Here is an 18,627-nt window from a genome sequence, read left to right as displayed (position 1 = left end):
TCCGACTTCCTTACCATAACCCCGAAAAGTCTCCGTCTACACGACGTGACGCTCAAATTTTCATCCCTAGTAAAGGAGGGTACATACCATGGACAGAAGAAGAGAGATATGGAACCTCGTTACATTTCTCCTTCGCCATTTTTGTCACAATCAACCTTAACAGACCTTCACCTCCATACACACCCAGACTTGTCACCTCACCACCACCCCCCATCACTCAGCAACCAATGGGCAATTGCCGCAATTTGTTTGTACACTTGTAAAAAGCACAAAAGATCATAAAGTCTCTGAAGCTAGTCATAAAAAGTACCAAGACCATGTGTTGACGTGTACTCTTTCTTTTTTCTCCAACTCTAAGATTATTCGGACACGTGTTAATCACTCTGAATTAGTCTCGATTAATTAGGCCTTTCATTCTCAATAAAGTCTTCGGTCAATTTAGCACTACGAATAAAGATTCCCCGTCAACGGCCCTGAACGTGTCGACCGTACGTAAATTGGATCCAATGGTTCAATTTCTTAGGATCTAGTAATTTGACTCCGATACATTTATTTGGGTAATTATTCTATGATTTCTGATTATCACTAGATGCCTAAGAAATTCATGTTCAACGGTTCAACCAACCATTTTTAGAAGTTAATCAAATAACAGAGATAAATCAAATTTTATTAACCTTTCGATATAAGTTTTTATTAAATAAATCAAATTTTATTTAATCAATTACTGATCAAGTGAACACTACTGATTACGTGACATTACCATTTGCTAGTTCATACATCTTATCACCCTAATTTAGTGACAACCACTGAATGAGTGAAAATAAAAGAAAACTTTATCTCATAGAACCAATTAGAAAAATGTACACAACATAGAGATTAATACATTAACCCCAATCACTACTACATGTCTCATGATTCAGACTTGTTTGCGCTTTAGATATCAATCAAAATATTACAAATTCAAAGTTAACATCGTTACGAAACACTGGATAAATTTTTATACACACGGCGGGTAATACGAAATTAAAGCATTATTGTATTGCACGTTACGGTACCTATCATGTCGACAGAAAAAAATAAATATAAAAAATAATAATAAACATGGATAAGTCTGTTACACGCACCGCCAAATCGCGTATGCACGCCACAGGCCAATCACATCGCGGGGCAGGTCGACCTTGTACTTTTTCCTGCGCGGCAGAGCCCCCCCCCAAACTGCTTTTTCCCAACTGGACGCGCGCACCCCACGCGCCACACCCGCGCGCCAGCCTCCCCTCTCAGCGCTCTTCCCCAAAAACGTGAACGACTCGTACAAACTTCTCTCTCCTCTCTCTCTCACACAAAACCAACTAACAAAAAGAGCGAGACTTCTCTCTTCGCTCTTCTCTCTCTCAGATTCTGAGCTGAGAGGCCTTCGTCTTCTTCGGCGCGCGAAACCAAAACCCTAAGGCGCTCTGCTCTGCTCTCTTCGTCCTCATTGTTTCAGCAGGTACAGTACGTCTCCGCCTCTGATCTCTTTTCCTCGTCGTCTTCCTCCTTATCTTTATCGTTAAATTTTTTTTTTTTTTTGTTTTTGTTTTTGTTTCAAAGTCTTGTTCAACGCAGATCCGTTTTTCCGCTTTTGCTTTCTGCCGAAGCGCTTTTAGCCTCCGCTGCTTTTTCCTTCTCCGCAATTTTGTTTGCTGTGAAATTCATATCGGAAATCATCGCCGTCTGAATAGCCTGAAAAAGGTTATGATTCGCTCGCCGGTGGATTGTTTAACAATGCGGTCGGCTTGGTGTAGTGAATTTTGTGTATTTTGTTTCGGAGATTTTCGGTGTCTGTGAATAGGCTTAGTTTTGTTAGCTGCATGTTAGAAAGGGCTTGAGCTTACTGTTGTATCAGAAAATCGAAAGATTTGGTGTGATTTGAGCTGATTTTGGCTTATTTAGCTGAGGTTATGAAGTACATTATGCCGACTGAAGTAGTAGTGTGATTCGATGGATTGTTATGAATGTGATTTTGATTGTGTCAGGATTGCATTGTATGGATTCGGAAGATAAGTTCTAGCTAAAGGTTTGATCTTTTTTTTTATCTTAGAAATTTTGGTATGAGGTTGTTTTGCTCCTGCGATGCGTTTGTTACTGGATGTTCGGTGTCATGTGAGATAATACAGATAACTGAGATGTCATCAGTAGAAAGGAGAAGAAGGTTAACTCTTTTTTCTGGAGTAATTGGTACTTATTCCGAGGTAGTCGAATGATGTGTTCTGTTGTTGTTAAAACTGTCACTGTGTCAAGTATCCTTGTGTGGCCATACACTTGGACTCTTCTTTTGTTTCGTTTATCTAGTCAGATGCAAAAGTTTTATGGTTTTGAACTCATGTAGGATTGCATCTGTAAATCTTGAATTGCCTTTCTATTTAGATGAAAATTTTCATCACCATCCTTTCAGATAGAAGCATGTTCAGGTTGGAATTTTCAGATAGAAGCATATAGAGCTCTACTGCTGTGAAGTGGGAATTGATGTTCAGACAAGGTGTAGATGATCTTTGACTTGTATTATTGTAGAAGAAATCATGGAAGTGCTGCTGATAGGTTATTGAGTAAACTGATTAGGAAGGTAAGTAAGGAATGTGACAAGCCATTAGATGTATGATGATAGATCTTGTTGGAAATAGACATATAAGCATGCACTTTAGACCATTGGAATGTTCAGACAAAAAGGATTTAGTTTATCTGCAAATAAATATTGTAGGCATTGAAAGTAGAAAGAAGGATGAAGCAGAATTTGATTGGGTTGTGCCGCACCATTGAATCGAATTGCCCCTTTCGTCTCTCTTATTATAAAACTTATTTGAGTTTCCTACAAGGATTGTTCATTTTTCTTTCTTCTGCCTTTCTAATTACTGAGTTGTAGACTTCTATTATTATGGTGCTTTTAATATCTGTTCCTTCACTTCGTAACTTTCTTTTCCTCTTTCAGTTTCTGGAGTTCAAAGCCTCTCTTTCAGTGTGCAAAGCACTCCTGAGAAGAATGGGCATTCAGATGATGCTTCAAGAAGTTCAGAGCTCCTTCAACAGTTTCTGAAATCTGGTCCCAAGAAGGAACTTCTTCAGACATGCTTTGACAAGGACAAGAAAAGCTTGACTTCCTCAAGAAACAAGATGGCCGATCTTTTGAAGACCACTAACAAGACAAATAAGAAGCAGGAGTCAAAAAAAGCCTCTTCTAGTCCAAACAATCATGTTTCTAAAAAGCAATCCAGAAAGGGGGATAATCCCATCAGACTCTCACCGGCTTCTGAGCAGTCTCCAGATTTTGGATATTCGAACTCATGGATCTGTAAAAACTCTGCTTGTAGAGCTGTTATATCCATAGACAACACATTCTGCAAGAGATGCTCCTGCTGTATTTGTCATTTGTTTGATGACAACAAGGACCCTAGTCTTTGGTTAGTATGTACATCTGAATCTGGTGAGGGAGACTCATGTGGGTTATCTTGTCACATTGACTGCGCACTTCGACGTGAAAAGGTGGGAGTTGTTGATCTTGGGCAATTGATGCAGCTAGATGGTAGTTATTGTTGTGCTTCATGTGGTAAAGTTTCTGGGATACTTGGGTAAGTAATTCTCTTGCATATGTTAATGTAGATTGAAGCAGGAATCCTTACTTTGACAAGCTATGATTTTGACTAGTTAGTTGAAGCACAGAGTTGTGCTATTGTCAGGCATCTCATAAATCACTTCCAATTTGAAAAATCATGTTTTCTTTTTTCATTTCGAATTACTATTTTTTTTTCAAGTTACACTTTGCGCATGTTTGTAGTGTACTAATCTGATAATGTCTTGTCAATTTGGAACCATTTTATATTTATTTAATAAAAGAACATTTATTTCCCCTCTTTAAAGAGATATCTTTTGCAAACATAGTTACCATCATAACAAAGATAACAAGAGAAAGCAAGCAGCTATAGCATGTAAATCTGTGTTTTGCTAATAGTTTGCTGATTAACTGATGTGATTCTATCAATACTGACAGAATTTGGAAGAAGCAGCTACTTGTAGCAAAGGATGCTCGTCGTGTTGATGTACTTTGGGACAGGATATGCTTGAGTTATAAGCTTCTGGATGGGACTTCAAGGTTTAAAGAACTTCATGATATTGTGAAGGAAGCCAAGACTAAACTTGAGAAAGAAGTGGGTCCAATTAATGGAGAGTCTGGAACAATGGTACGTGGGATAGTCAGCAGGCTATCTATCGCTGGTGCTGTACTGAAACTCTGTTCTCTTGCAATTGAGAAAGCTGATGAATGGTTGGCTAATGTTTCTAGTGCAGATCCAAACAGAGGTAGGAAACCTGTTCTCCTTTTTACTTCTCTTTGATCATCATCATGCATAAGAACCTGAATGTTGCTTCTGTTTCTTTTCGTTCCATTGCAGAGGGTTCACTACCAGCTGCCTGCAAGTTTCTCTTTGAGGAAGTAACACCTTCATCTGTTGTGATCATATTGATCGAACTGTCTAATGCATCAGCTGATGACATCAAGGGCTACAAGCTCTGGTACTACAAGAGCAGAGAAGAATTGCCCACAAAAGAGCCTACTTGTACCTTTTCAAGATCTCAGAGACGAATTTTGATCTCCAATCTGCAGCCTTGCACAGAGTATACTTTTAGGATAATATCCTATACTGAGACTGGTGACTTGGGTCACTCTGAGGCAAAGTGTTTCACCAAGAGTGTTGAGTTAATTCATAAAAACCTGGATTCACCGGTCTGCAGGAATCATAAGAAAGAGAATCCCGTCATTGAGGCAAATTCTAGTTCCATGAGGGAGCCTGAAACTACAACAGCAGTTGTGCCCTCTTCTGAATTTAAAGTTCGTGATCTTGGAAAGATACTTCGTCTGGCTCAGGCTCAGGCTCAACAGAAAGGCTCCTTAGAGGGCTTTTGTAGTGCCAACAAAGAAAAATGTTGTGGACCAAGCAACCCGATAAAAACTGAAACTTTACAAGAAGAGTTACCTTCTGTTTCACGTGGGCTTGACTTGAATGTTCTTTCAATGCCCGATCTGAATGAAGAGCTAACCCCGCCCTTTGAGTCATCCAGAGATGAAGATAATGGATGCACTCTGCAGCAGACCGTGGAGGCAGATGATGATGCTGCCTCTCATGAGATGGTGAAAAATGGCCTGGCAAGATCACATGGTAGTGGTGATTCACAGACCTGGACTCATGGGATTACTGGAGATGTCCCTGCTGTTGATTCCCGGGCAGAAAATGGCAGGAAGAGGAAAGGAAACACAAATGAAGAGACCCATGATTGTGACAGCACACTGATAAATGGGCCACCATTGCAAAATGGTTCTTGTTGCTTGGATGAGAACTTTGAGTACTGTGTGAAAATTATCAGGTGGCTGGAATGCGAGGGTCACCTTACAGAGGAATTCAGGTTGAAGTTGCTAACATGGTTCAGTTTGAGATCAACTGAGCAAGAGCGTAGGGTGGTGAACACCTTTATTCAAACTATGATTGATGATCCAAGTAGCTTGGCAGGACAGTTAGTTGACTCCTTTTCGGACATCATATCCCGCAAGAGGCAACGGAACGGATTCTGTAGTAAGCTCTGGCATTAATAATGGGGAGGCATGCTGATATGACTTAGTATATGCCTCCCATTGCATTTACATTTCTCCTGAGATTCGATAAATGACCTCTGATTAATTTTGCCGTCTTTGTACAGGCATTTTTTCTTAGTCACCGTCACAAGTGATATAATTATATCCCGGACAAGATTCGTCCGGCTATAATCACTGATTGAGAAGACTGATTTGTCCCGGGAAGAAGGCCTTTGGAGGCAAGGTTTCTGGCCATAGGACGCATTTGTCATTCCCGGTGTTATCCTAGTTATTCAAGCTGTAGAGTTTAATCATTGGAGATATTTTCATATTCATGTTATCATAACCTGCATAAATTCAAAGAAGAGTACCTGATATTTATCATGAAATTTTCATAATTGCAGTTTGTCATTTGCCTTCTTATAGATTCATAATTCTTAGTTGTCATTTCTTCAACCTTTTATTTTACATAGTTGATTTGTGGGGTTTGAAATGAATCGAATCATCAGGTAGAGTGAAGATCGAGTTCGTACCAAGGATGCTGGGATTGCTGGTTTCTGGATAAGGGGAAATGGGGAATAAAGACTGTCTACATATGCAGATCCTAAGCAACGTACATATTCCAACCCTTACTTAGACCACAAGTTTCTGTGGCTTGTAAACACTAGAAGCAGTATACTGAAAAAGCAAGAGTTGCCATGGTTAGACAGGCACATTGAAAATGTCACAGACCGAATACATGGCTTCCATGAATGAAGCTCCAGAATGGAGCATCACAATCCCTGACGAGTTATCTCAGAACGAGGTGTTCAGAAACAGAGGGAAGCAGAAGTGAGGCTACCAAAGATCCAAAGGGTTCCCGAAATGCTCCGAAATCACCAATATTTCGAGAAATACTATGAGCCAAGGATGGTAGCAATTGGTCCTTTCCATCATAATAAACCAAGTTGTCATATGGGAGAGAAGTTCAAGCTTGCACTGGCAGCAAAATATATCAAAGCCAGTGGCCGTCAAGCTAAAGACTTGCACAAGATCATTGAGGACAACATTGACACACTAAAGGACCGCTATGATGAGGAAGCAACAAGGTCCTACACCAACGAGGCCCCTTCTTAGATGGGTGTTCAACCTTACAGTTCACATACCCTGGCACAATTTAACTTCAAGAGGGATCAGGTGGCTTTTGCAGAACAGGAATTTTTCTTACTAGAAAACCAACTCCCTTACCAAGTCCTCAAGCTGTTGATGAGCAAAAGTAACATAGAGGAAGAGTTGATATTCACAGTCGATTCACTGATTAATAATGTAGATGCTGTTAAACTGCTAAGGTCAGTAGGCGTGCTGTATAACGCACTTGGGTGTGATGAAGGGGTTGCTCAACTTTTCAGTGAGATAGGTACTGACTTGGTGCCTAACAGTGGAACATACGGCAGTGTCCAAATCGCAATATAGAAAATCACTACAACAGCAAGTTGGTATAAGAGGTTGACATCCTGGATAGATCAGTTCGATAGCGAGTATTGCAGTAGCCCATGGACTATCCTGGCTACCCTTTGGTGTTCAAAGCAACATATAAAACAGACATCAAAAGACCATGTCTCATCACAGGACATGGAAACACAAGCTCAACCCAAGACTATCATCTTTTTCACTATGCAACCAGAATAACATGCATGCCTTCTCAGCTAATACAAAAAACCCTGAATCGAATTCAGTACTCAATATAATTGAAACAGCCAAAGAAACAATATAATTTCATTTAACCCTTTTCCGACGCGTTTTTGGCGTTTCTGAGAACAGATTCTGAACCTAAAAGGAACATGGTAGTGCTGGTATGGCCGGAAAACGGTTTTGTACGTCGGATACGTATCCGTAAATATTATGTTATCTGGGGGTAGTTACGACTTTCATCCTGATGCTAGAACAATGTTCATGAATAAACGACGGTCAATTAGATGACGCGTCGAAAAAGGCTAAAGGGTTCGGATTCTGAAATCTGAATGAGATAGGCATGACGCAGCAAAACTAGTAACATGAGGTTCAAACTTGACAGAAGCCACTGATCACTTCCTGCTTCATTGTCACCTCCCATTTTCTCACACCATCTTTTCCCTCTCAAAAATAATATGCAACTTCTTCACCTTCCTTCCTCACCATATCTCTCATTTCAAACCCTTAAAACACATGCAGAAGCAGCAGGTGATCGATGCTTATCTCTATATCTAATGTGTTACTTCTGCAACTGTTTCATTTCAACTCCCACTGACTCTGTTTTGTCCTCTGCTTTGTTGTACTTGTAGGACTAGCTTTATATGAGAAACCTGTTGTATCATCATCATCTTCTATATTTTGTTCTCTTCAGCAAGAAAGAGTTGAAAGGTCTAGATGGGTATCACGTAGAGGCTCTGTGTTGGGCTCCTTAACGACTAAAGCTTCTTCTTTGGAAGGTAAAGCTTTCTCTACATTGTTTGAGCAACTTCTGGATTAAACCCAGTTTCCAAAATTGCATATTTCACTTTAACAAGAGACTTTGATTTGCTTAGGAAAGAACCCATTTGCCTGTGTTGGAGGGATTTTGATATTTTTTATGAACTGGAATTTTTCAGAATCCCATATAGCCAAAGCCATGAAATTTAATAATGGACTTTTACCAAAGAAGCATAATTTATATTGTAAGCATTCAAGATTGGAACTTGGGCAGCATTGGACATTTTGTATCAAATCAGATAGGGGGAAGCCTTCAATTACTGAACAATATTAGAAATTGAGTTGGATAATGGGTGTCTTATATATTCTTTAACGATTTTGTTACACTAGGTGCATCTGAGGATTTTGTTTTCTAGTAATTTTATTCTATTCTTTTGGTTAAATGTAGCTGGCACTGCCGCAGTATCAAATGGGGTAGCTGAGAGTGATGTACTGAAGGCATTGTCTCAAATCATTGATCCAGATTTCGGGACAGACATTGTCTCGTGTGGATTTGTGAAAGACCTGCAAATCGATGAGGCATTGGGAGAGGTCGTTTAGATCGTGTATGTGTAGATTTTCAGTGACAGACATATAACGAATGTAGTCCTTACCAGAATATATTGATTTTTCATCTCAGGTTTCATTTCGGTTAGAGCTCACTACACCAGCATGTCCAGTAAAGGACATGGTAATTGATACAATCACCATTATTTTATCTAGAATTCGCTAGTACATGATATGGTAGACTTTTGAATTATAACTTTATAAGTGAACTGAATATATGCTTACTGATCGCTGATTGATGTATATGTGAATGAAAAGATGCAATTGTAACCATTACCTTCATGAGTTTATTATGCTTCTACTTGTAGCATTGAATGGACTACTGAGGGCTTAGAGTCCATAAAAATTTAAAAATAGCAACCAATTTTCTTTTCGTAAAAAGAAATAGCAGCCATATTAAGCTTAAGTTGCATTTCAGTTTGAGCAAAAGGCAAATGAGGTGGTGAACGAGCTTCCATGGGTCAAGAATGTCAAAGTGACAATGTCAGCACAACCTGCAAAACCCCTTTATGCCGGGCAACTTCCAGCAGGGTTACAGACAATTTCAAATATTGTGGCAGTTTCTAGTTGCAAGGTAGACTTTCCAATATTATTTGGTGCTTTCTTAGCTGGTATTTATCTTTTGAGGTACATGCTGATCTTCATGGTTTCAGTTCACTATGGTCGGGTTTGATTGTTGTTTTTAAACTTATGATGGTGACATATCTTTTTATTTGAATTCCTGTTTTATTGTAATATATGTGCAGGGAGGCGTGGGAAAATCTACTGTTGCAGTAAACTTAGCATATACTTTGGCTGGTATGGGTGCTAGAGTTGGTATATTTGATGCTGATGTCTATGGTCCTAGTCTACCAACGATGGTCTCCCCTGAAAACCGACTACTAGAAATGGTAATGTAATAACTCTTGATAGAATTTTCTTGCAATTTGTCAAGCTCAGCAGTTCTGAATTCTGACACTGTGAAAGTTTCCTTTAGAACCTAGAGAAAAGAACCATTATTCCTACTGAATACTTGGGAGTGAAATTGGTGTCTTTTGGATTTGCCGGACAAGGTCGTGCAATAATGAGAGGCCCAATGGTCTCTGGGGTCATTGACCAGCTTCTAACAACAACAGAGTGGTATGGCATGCTTCTGAAAATAAGTTATGCAAATTCTGTTTATCATTATCGACATTCCATGAGCTAAGTACTGTACCAGATATTTTGGACATTTGTAGGATGGCTCCTTATGCAATTCAATGCATTTGATAATACCATTACTATAAAACTTCGTTTTTATTTACTTGACCAGAAACTTTAAGAAAATGAAGTTAGTCAGTCAGATTCATTGAACACTGAAATACTGTCAACTATAACTGATTGAACAAATCATATCTTACAGTTGGTCTAATGTCAGTTATCGCCAATGAAATTTTGTAGAGCTTATGTAAATGAAGCTTCCATCTCAATCAATTTCTTCTGATGAATCACAGTAATTGAACTTAAAAAATTTAAGTTCAGGGGTCCTTACAGAATTCAGTGCTAAAAGATGGTACTGGTGATGTTCAACTGTCTAATTGTGTTTGTTTCATTATGTAGGGGAGAACTGGATTACCTTGTTGTTGACATGCCTCCTGGAACTGGTGATATTCAGCTTACATTGTGCCAGGTCCTGCTTTCTTTCCATATTCACTGTTTTTTAGGGGGGTCCAGATTATAAGAATTCCATCGATCAAGTTATGCATTCTCCTTTGTATTTGTGTGATTAACTATTATTTTATATCGAGTATGTTATATGTGGATATTTTACCCAAATATTTTTCTATTCAATATTCCAACGTTTTGAGTTGGACAAAATTCTGGATTTTCAGGTAGTTCCATTGACCGCTGCTGTTATTGTTACCACCCCTCAAAAGCTAGCGTTTATTGATGTGGCAAAAGGAGTTCGCATGTTTTCAAAGTTGAAGGTAAATGTATATTCACCACACAATCATCCATTCCAATGTTCCATTATAAACTAACCAGTCAATGGCATGTAATAGATCAGTAACATTGTTCAAAACTGACGAACTTGTGATTATTTCTTACCAGTAATGGAAAGTTTATCAGTCTTGTTTATGGTTAGTTTATTTAAGGTATCTCATCTAACACATTCCTGTTGTCATTTTCATCTATTTAGGTGCCATGTGTTGCTGTAGTTGAGAATATGAGCCATTTTGATGCCGATGGGAAGCGCCACTACCCATTTGGTAAAGGCTCAGGCTCAGAGGTATGTACATATATAACTTACTTCCTTGCTTCATAGAATATATTAATTAATCTAAGTATTTCAGTTCATGCATTACCATGTATTTGATATAGTATGATTCATATATGTTTGCAGGTTGTAAAGCAGTTTGGTATCCCAAATCTGTTTGATCTTCCCATTCGACCAACCGTAAGTCCATATGTTTTCTGTTCACTTATTATTTGAATTTGCTCTAATGTATGATTGAGACTAGCTAGGTTGACAGCAAGGCCAAACATATGTTATACAGTTCAAGTTTTGTGTGATTTGTTTCTATTATCATATCAAGTTGTAAAATGTTAAACCGCATATTTGCTACAGGCAGAAACTGTAAAATTTTGATTGTTTAATCTGGCAGCTATCTGCTTCTGGAGATAGTGGAGTACCCGAAGTGGTAGCTGATCCTCTAGGTGAAGTTTCTAAGACATTTCAGGAACTCGGAATATGTGTTGTGCAACAGTGTGCCAAGATTCGCCAACAAGGTATGCTATCTTAGACCTGCAGTACCTATTCAGGTTAACAAAGTTTTCTGGTAAATCAAGTAAGAGAGTAACTAACTAACTATGTATAGAAGGTACTAGTATCTCCAAAGCTTTGAAAAAAATTTGTAGCTTTATAATTGTGTTTTTCCCAAACTCAAAAGCCTTGCAGGCTGAATTCCCTTTTCTTTTACTGAAATGGACTCTTTCTGATGAAATATTGTGTTTTTCCCAAACTCAAAAGCCTTGCAGGCTGAATTCCCTTTTCTTTTACTGAAATGGACTCTTTCTGATGAAATATTATGTTTTTCTATTGTAGTCTCAACAGCAGTGACCTACGATAAATCTATCAAGGCAATAAGAGTGAAGGTACCAGATTCAGATGATGAGTTTCTTCTCCATCCTGCAACTGTGAGACGGAATGACCGCTCTGCCCAAAGTGTGGTATGACTAGATTTATTTTAAAGCACCAAGTATAGTAGTTTTTTTTTTTTTTTTTTTAAAGAGTAGCACAATATTGCTGCAAGATGACATGCATATATTTTAGATTTATGATACTGATCCTTCAAGAATATTGCTTCTGTAAGTACTGTCATTTTCCATCAGCACTACGCCACTGCATAACTTATTTTAAAGCAGAGAAACATAAGAATCCAGCTGTTGAATTTTGACATGTTTCGCTAAGCCTTTATTTTAAATTACTTCTTTAAATATTAATCTATTGGAAATTATTGTCCATGTCAAAGAAGACTTTGAAGACATACTAGTTGATGGAGAAATATGGTAGAGGTGGCAAAATTTCACACTGGACCTGTTTAATAATAAAGGTTCAGAGCAAACAAAATATTACTTTCTAGAAAGAAACTATATCCCCCATTGCTGTAGAAATTTGGTTTTTTTTTTGTCTTAAGTTCCCATTGATCGATCTACTTATCTACATATGTAATCCTTTAACTTTTGAGTGGCTAATTTTATTCAAAATCAGGATGAGTGGACAGGGGAGCAAAAATTGCAGTATAATGATGTTCCAGAAGATATTGAACCTGAAGAAATTCGGCCTATGGGAAACTATGCCGTGTCAATAACATGGCCAGACGGATTTAGTCAGGTAAAACATGTTTTGTTTGATTCAATTCATATAAGAATTACTAAAAGAAAATGGCATCAGGGGTCATTTTATTGCTGGGGTACTAGACAGAGTGACAAGGCAACGGTATTGTGTCAACTTGATGAGAATCATGAAAATTTAACTCCTTTTGACTATAGTGTAAAGCACGCTGAATCCATACCAGTAATGCTTGTGAACTTCCATCATATTTGCATATACCAGTCAAGTTTGAAAGAGGATCTTTTGAATACTTGAATTGGCTGATTTTGGACTAGGACTTCTTTTTGTTCATTTTAGTTGTCATAGTAGATTATTTGAATTGGCTGATTATGACTGGTGATTTTAGCACATGCATATTTGGACCAGTGCAGCTACAAAGAATTCAAATGGCTGCTGTATTTATCTATTGTTTCTTTTCTTTGACCAAGTATGAACAATCTCCTACTCGAATAAGATAAAAGGAGTCATGCATGACCTACCAATATATCCATTTGCTGAATCGCCTACTTGGCCTAATGTGATGTTGTCTAGGCAGAAATTGATGGTCAGTTTGAATTTCTGTATTATGGTGCAGATTGCACCGTATGATCAGCTGCAGACAATGGAGCGGTTAGTTGATGAATTTAATCAATTCCTTCCCCCAATTCCTTCTCAGGCATGATAACCTTCTCCCTATTTTTCTTCTCAACTGCATCAGCTGCCTTCAGTGGTAATATGCTTACCTTTTTTGTTCTTTCTCTCGTCATGTAAGTATGATAGCATCAAGTGATAAGATATTAGGGTGCCAAATCCTTACACACACAGATAGTTTGCTCTGTAAAATTAGACCGGAGTTCTGAGGCTCCTGATTGGGGACATATTTGTACCAGACCATTCCAGTAGTAGAAATTTTACTATATCTGTTGCACTCACCTTCATGATTCAAAATGTCACCCCAGTTTGGCTTGTTCAAGCTTCAAAGTTAAGATCCTGAACTCCCCTCATACTCAAAGACATACATATCATTATATCAACAAGTCACTATTTGCACTTCCCATGTTCACTTAATCTGGTTTGCACATTTCTGAACAAATCGTAATCGATGGTATATATCAACAAGTCGGTCATGAAATCATTTCAGATTTGTTATCTAGGTCATTCATAGTTTCATACTGCCCTTCAGAAATGAAATCATTTATGTTCATCTAAAGCCATTCACATATCAAAATGGACCTTTGAAACACCAAATCAAACACAGAGATGTAAACAATTCACACAAGGACCACAGGTTAATCATCTCCATCTCCTACCAGCCTCCAAATTTAATACAAAGGCAGGTGACAAACACATTATTGGCTAAAGGGTTTTATGGTTCCTTTCTGCACTAGTAAGATTAAACAAAATTAGGAACCGCCCAATTAATAAGGCTATCTGGTTCAAGATATTAATTCTCAGAAACATGTAGTGTTTGAATACCACAAGGAACTGCAATGTCTTCCTCAACTGCATTCAAAATGGGACCCTTTTGCATTTACTGCCTCCACCATTCACTCACTATCATGCTCTTTTTTTTTCTTTTTTTCTAGCTTTTACGTTTCAAACAACCTTTTTGTCCCTTTGGAAGAGTCAATGTTCCTCCTTGAGTGAGAGTTGCAACTTTTGGCTTTAATAGCAACCACAGTAAATAGTGTTCTTGGAGAAATGCAGATGACATGTAAGTTGATGTAGCCATGCTCAAGCCTGTGAATGTATTCAGTTCTCTTCCCTAATCCCTATCACCGGGTCATATACAATACACAACAGAAATTTGTGTACTGCTTCACATTATTGCCTCACCACCACATGGATTGATTATTTTGACTGCAGGCTCTGCTGGTGGATATCACTTTTCACCAACTTTTTGTTGGGAATTGAGTCGCAGTAAATTTGATAAAAAAAAACTCATTGTGAAAAGGGCAGCTTTGGCTTTATTCTCAGATTCCAAGTTCAAGTGGCATGCCATTTGATTGATGAATAGTCAACAAAATATTGTTAATCAGTCATTAGTTATTAGAGAAATGTATCAATTTTGAGAAATCTTGTCATTAAATTGATGGATATCATGTTTGGCAAGCTAGGCCTTACTACTGGGACCTGCAGCAGCAGCATGAGTTCATACACAGTAACACATAGAGAAGTCACAGTTTTCATTTGAGTTTCCTTTGCATCAATTTTCTTGAATATATAGTATATACACATTTTTTCATTTCTCAAAACAAAATCCTAAGTTCCTAACCACTAACAAGGAGATTTGACAAGAAATAAATGAAAATACATAGAGTACTTCATTCTATTTATGTATAGTTCAGTACTCCAAATATGGATGAGAAGTTGGTTAGATATTTTTCTGCACCAAGTTGAAACACTGATATAAACACAATGTTACAAACACCACTCAAAAATTGAATCGAAACAAGTTGGTACTTTCAACCAAAAGCGACTGCTGGACCATGAGAAAGATACAGATCCAAATAGAGTATTCCAGATTGATTAAGAGTTGATGTTACTACTGTCCTGAACTCATGATCCCTAAGCTTCTGCCCAAGAATAGGGTTCATATGTATTCCCTATTCTCGCGGCTTGCTCTCGACAGTTATGTTGATACACATGTGTTCCTCATAACTCAGAAGCTGGATGATGATGATATTCTAAATTGTTCAGATGAATACTAGTCATCACGTAAATGACAAGTCTTCTTTGGTTTTATTTGATAATTTTCCACTGTAAGACAGGATTTATGGTTCTGTGTCTAAATTGTGAGGCTTTGTTTGGTCATCACTGTTATTTAATACATCTATAAACAAACCAGCCTACAGCTACCACCTCACATTCACATAAGAACAAATGAAGAGCTCCATTATTAGGTTTCAATTTTGTCCCTCTCCTTTTGGCTTTTCTTTTATTCCTTTTTACAAATAATTTGACCAAAGAATCTTATGCAAATCTTTTTATCAGTGGCCTTGTATACTTTAATCTTCAAACATCTATAATCTTCCATAAGACTTTTATAGGCCTCTGGAAACAAGAAACTAAACTTTTTAACTTTTAGAAAGTTGATGATCACCATCAACTTTTAGCTTCATGAGAATAAGTTGGCATACCTAGAAACATAAGCATAAATATACAGAGAGGCATGGATAATCTAGTTTACATATCCAAATGATCCTAGCACTTCAAGTGAAGGATGAGGCAACAAGATGATAAGTACAAATACAATGCATCATTTTTAATTACTTGTCAATTTTGGGGTTTGACGAATGAACAATGTAATTAACACCAACACTGTTTGACAAGAACAATACTATATACATACACAAAGAAGAAGACTAAATGAAACTTCAAAATAAGGTATGAGTGCATGTGATTGTGGGGAACCAAAGGGGCCAGTATGCAAAACCAACCAAACAAACATGCATGAATCTTCTGGTAAAATAATTGTGATCCAGCATCTTCTGGTTTACAAGATTTTGTGATCCTGATAATAAATAGTGATATGAAAGAGACACATGGTGGCCTGTAGGGTGTGGCTGCTTTGATTGCAGAAAAAGGTAGGCCTTGGACTCATACTGCAGAAAATGATAGGGGGGAAAAATATCTAATCTGATCTCTAGCTAAGCAATGCAATGCCAAGTCACAACTCATACAATCATCACAACAAGACAGATGAGTCCTTTTGCCTTTTAATTTGGTAACAGAACCATGAAACCATGCACCAGAAATTGGTTGATCCCTCTTCTTCTTCTTCTCTATTATAATCCAATTAAACCAGAATGATATCAGCATTTGCGTACTAAGTTGGTAATGAACCTTGTTTCTGGTGCTAGTAGGCCTTATCCGATCCTCTATACCTTTCTAGGAAGCAACCACAGGTCAAGGGTACTAAATGACCTCAACAGCCACCATAAATTCGATCATCGTGTTCTTCGTCTGCTCAAACCTGCACCCTTGTTTGAATTAACATCTTACTTAACTCTTCTGCAATAAGAGATTGACTAGCTCTTGTACACACGTATGTATACAGGACAGTATATGTACATATATATTATGTATATTTATATATACAGTTTATGTATCTAATTAACACAGTCAAGAAGTCTATCTAGCTAGTTTGGAGTTATTCCAAAAACCAAATGATACTTGAGCCACAAAATGTGGCAATATAAAAAGTAGGAATAGTTTATCACTAATAACACTCAACTTTCTTCTTTATCATTTAATTTACTTCATATTAATCCATTCCTGGTTCTTGTAAGATGGAATTGGACACTATAAATACGAGTATAGGACCAGCACGCTGCTAGCCAACAACACCAGACACAGTTGTAGCTCCTGATCATCATAAGGGACTTCACAGCTTCAGCTTTCTCTTTCTTCTTTGTTTCTCTAGCCATATATCTGTTTCATACCAACTTAAGCACGATGGTGTTAGAAACTAAGAGGCTTTCATCAGCCATGAACGCTAAAATTGTGGGCACAGGGAGTCAGTCCATAGTCCTAGCTCATGGCTATGGAGGAGACCAGTCTGTCTGGGACAAAGTCCTTCCTTACTTGGCTCAACATTACAGCGTTCTTGTTTTCGACTGGACCTTTTCGGGTGCTGCCAAGGACTCCAACCTCTTTGATCCTGCCAAATATTCGTGCTACGATGATTTTGCTCATGACTTGATTGCTCTCTTGGATGAACTTAACTTGAAATCCTCAGTCTATGTTGGCCACTCCATGTCTGCTATGGTTGGATGCATTGCTTCCATCAAGAGACCTGACCTCTTTAGCAGCCTCATACTCATTGGAGCTTCTCCTAGGTATACTACTCTTTGCTCTAGATATACTTTCATCCAAAACTTGCCACTTGCAAATCGAAAACTCAACTAGTTCATCATGTTCTAGTCTTCTAGATATGTTATCTTCCAGAACTTGCCCCTTGCAAATTGAAAACTCAACCTAGTTCATCCTGGATAGATTTTGTTTTGTTTTTGGTTACAGCACAGTTCATATCACAAGAGATCATTTTTGATATGAAATCCACAAAGTAATTAGTAATTATGGTTTGATTTATACATTATACAAGTGCCTATTCAGAATCTATCGATCAGGGCTTTAAAGGTTCATTAATTATTTTAATTAAAACAGTTATAATAGCTATATATAACTGAAATTCTCTGCTACATCCATATGTATAGGTATTTGAATACAGATGACTATGAAGGTGGATTTGGGAGTTCAGATATTAAGCAAATCATCTCAAGCATAGAATCCAACTTCCATAACTGGGCCGCTCACTTTGCTTCCGTTGTTGTGGACTCAAAGGATCCTCTCTCTGTTGACAAGTTTACCAAGTGCCTGCAAAAAATGAGACCTGAAGTTGCAGTTTCTGTAGGAAAAATAGTCTTTTACAGTGACGAAAGAGACACACTTGACAATGTCTCAACTCCATGCACTATCATCCACACCAGCAGTGACATTGTCTCTCCAAAATCGGTCGCGGTTTACATGCAGAAGAAAATCAAGGGAAACCCCAAAGTGGAGATTATAAATACTAATGGCCATTTCCCACAGTTAACTGCACACAATGAGCTTCTTGATGTGCTAGGACTCATCTTGGGGGTTGAATTTGATCTTGATCATTAACCAAGATTGGAAATATTATCATGCTGATTATGAGGTAGATGAGTAATTTCTTATACTCCCTGTCCTCTTTGTATTAAGTTTTCTTTTGGAGAGGTAGCATGCTAGCTGTAGTTCTTAGAATAATACGAAGGCCAGTCATATATATGCATATTTCAGATGGCCTCGTCTTTTATGTTATATTATGTCAAGCATCATTCCATGAAATATAAATTGTGTTTGGTTTATAATTCTAATTTCTGAGTGGCTACAAAGAGACTCGCACTGAATTAAAGTAGTTCAGTATATTATTTGAGTATTATTAGGTTTCACCTGAACTAGCTTGAACACTGATGAACATTTAGTCCATTCTTCTGAATTGATGTACAAAATTAAGTTGCATATAATAAACAGACATGCATTTTCCTAAACATTTTGTGAAACTGATTACAATAACCAAGTGACCCAAGTTACATGAAAGTGATAAACCCAGCTGAACCAGGACAATATATACAAAACATTC

At 37.8% G+C, this 18,627-nt stretch overlaps 3 protein-coding genes across 3 annotated transcripts; all 3 read left to right on the top strand.

Moving 5' to 3' along the window:
• The first annotated feature begins 1,468 nt into the window (after positions 1–1,468).
• On the top strand, positions 1,469–6,025 carry LOC101297474 (protein VERNALIZATION INSENSITIVE 3-like). The gene is made up of 4 exons (XM_004287030.1): positions 1,469–1,494; positions 2,966–3,602; positions 4,022–4,329; positions 4,422–6,025. Exons 2-4 carry the CDS (start codon positions 3,148–3,150, stop codon positions 5,612–5,614), a joined length of 1,956 nt encoding a protein of 651 aa, XP_004287078.1. The 5' UTR covers positions 1,469–1,494; positions 2,966–3,147; the 3' UTR covers positions 5,615–6,025.
• Positions 6,026–7,594: 1,569 nt separating this feature from the next.
• On the top strand, positions 7,595–13,510 carry LOC101297178 (protein mrp homolog). The gene is made up of 15 exons (XM_004287029.1): positions 7,595–7,795; positions 7,897–8,043; positions 8,472–8,614; positions 8,703–8,753; positions 9,048–9,203; positions 9,376–9,519; positions 9,606–9,748; positions 10,208–10,277; positions 10,480–10,575; positions 10,788–10,877; positions 10,992–11,045; positions 11,254–11,377; positions 11,694–11,818; positions 12,360–12,482; positions 13,057–13,510. The coding sequence occupies exons 1-15, from the start codon at positions 7,723–7,725 to the stop codon at positions 13,141–13,143; spliced, it is 1,626 nt and encodes a 541-aa protein (XP_004287077.1). The 5' UTR covers positions 7,595–7,722; the 3' UTR covers positions 13,144–13,510.
• A 3,178-nt stretch (positions 13,511–16,688) lies between these two features.
• LOC101296889 (sigma factor SigB regulation protein RsbQ-like) lies at positions 16,689–18,342 on the top strand. The gene is made up of 2 exons (XM_004287028.1): positions 16,689–17,302; positions 17,681–18,342. The coding sequence occupies exons 1-2, from the start codon at positions 16,920–16,922 to the stop codon at positions 18,126–18,128; spliced, it is 831 nt and encodes a 276-aa protein (XP_004287076.1). The 5' UTR covers positions 16,689–16,919; the 3' UTR covers positions 18,129–18,342.
• The last annotated feature ends 285 nt before the right edge of the window (positions 18,343–18,627 follow it).

The sequence above is a fragment of the Fragaria vesca genome, linkage group LG1 (assembly GCF_000184155.1).
Source record: "Fragaria vesca subsp. vesca linkage group LG1, FraVesHawaii_1.0, whole genome shotgun sequence".
NCBI classification, from domain to species: Eukaryota; Viridiplantae; Streptophyta; class Magnoliopsida; order Rosales; family Rosaceae; genus Fragaria; species Fragaria vesca.
Note: the sequence above shows the minus strand (reverse complement) of the source record. Positions and strands in the feature narration are given on the sequence as shown.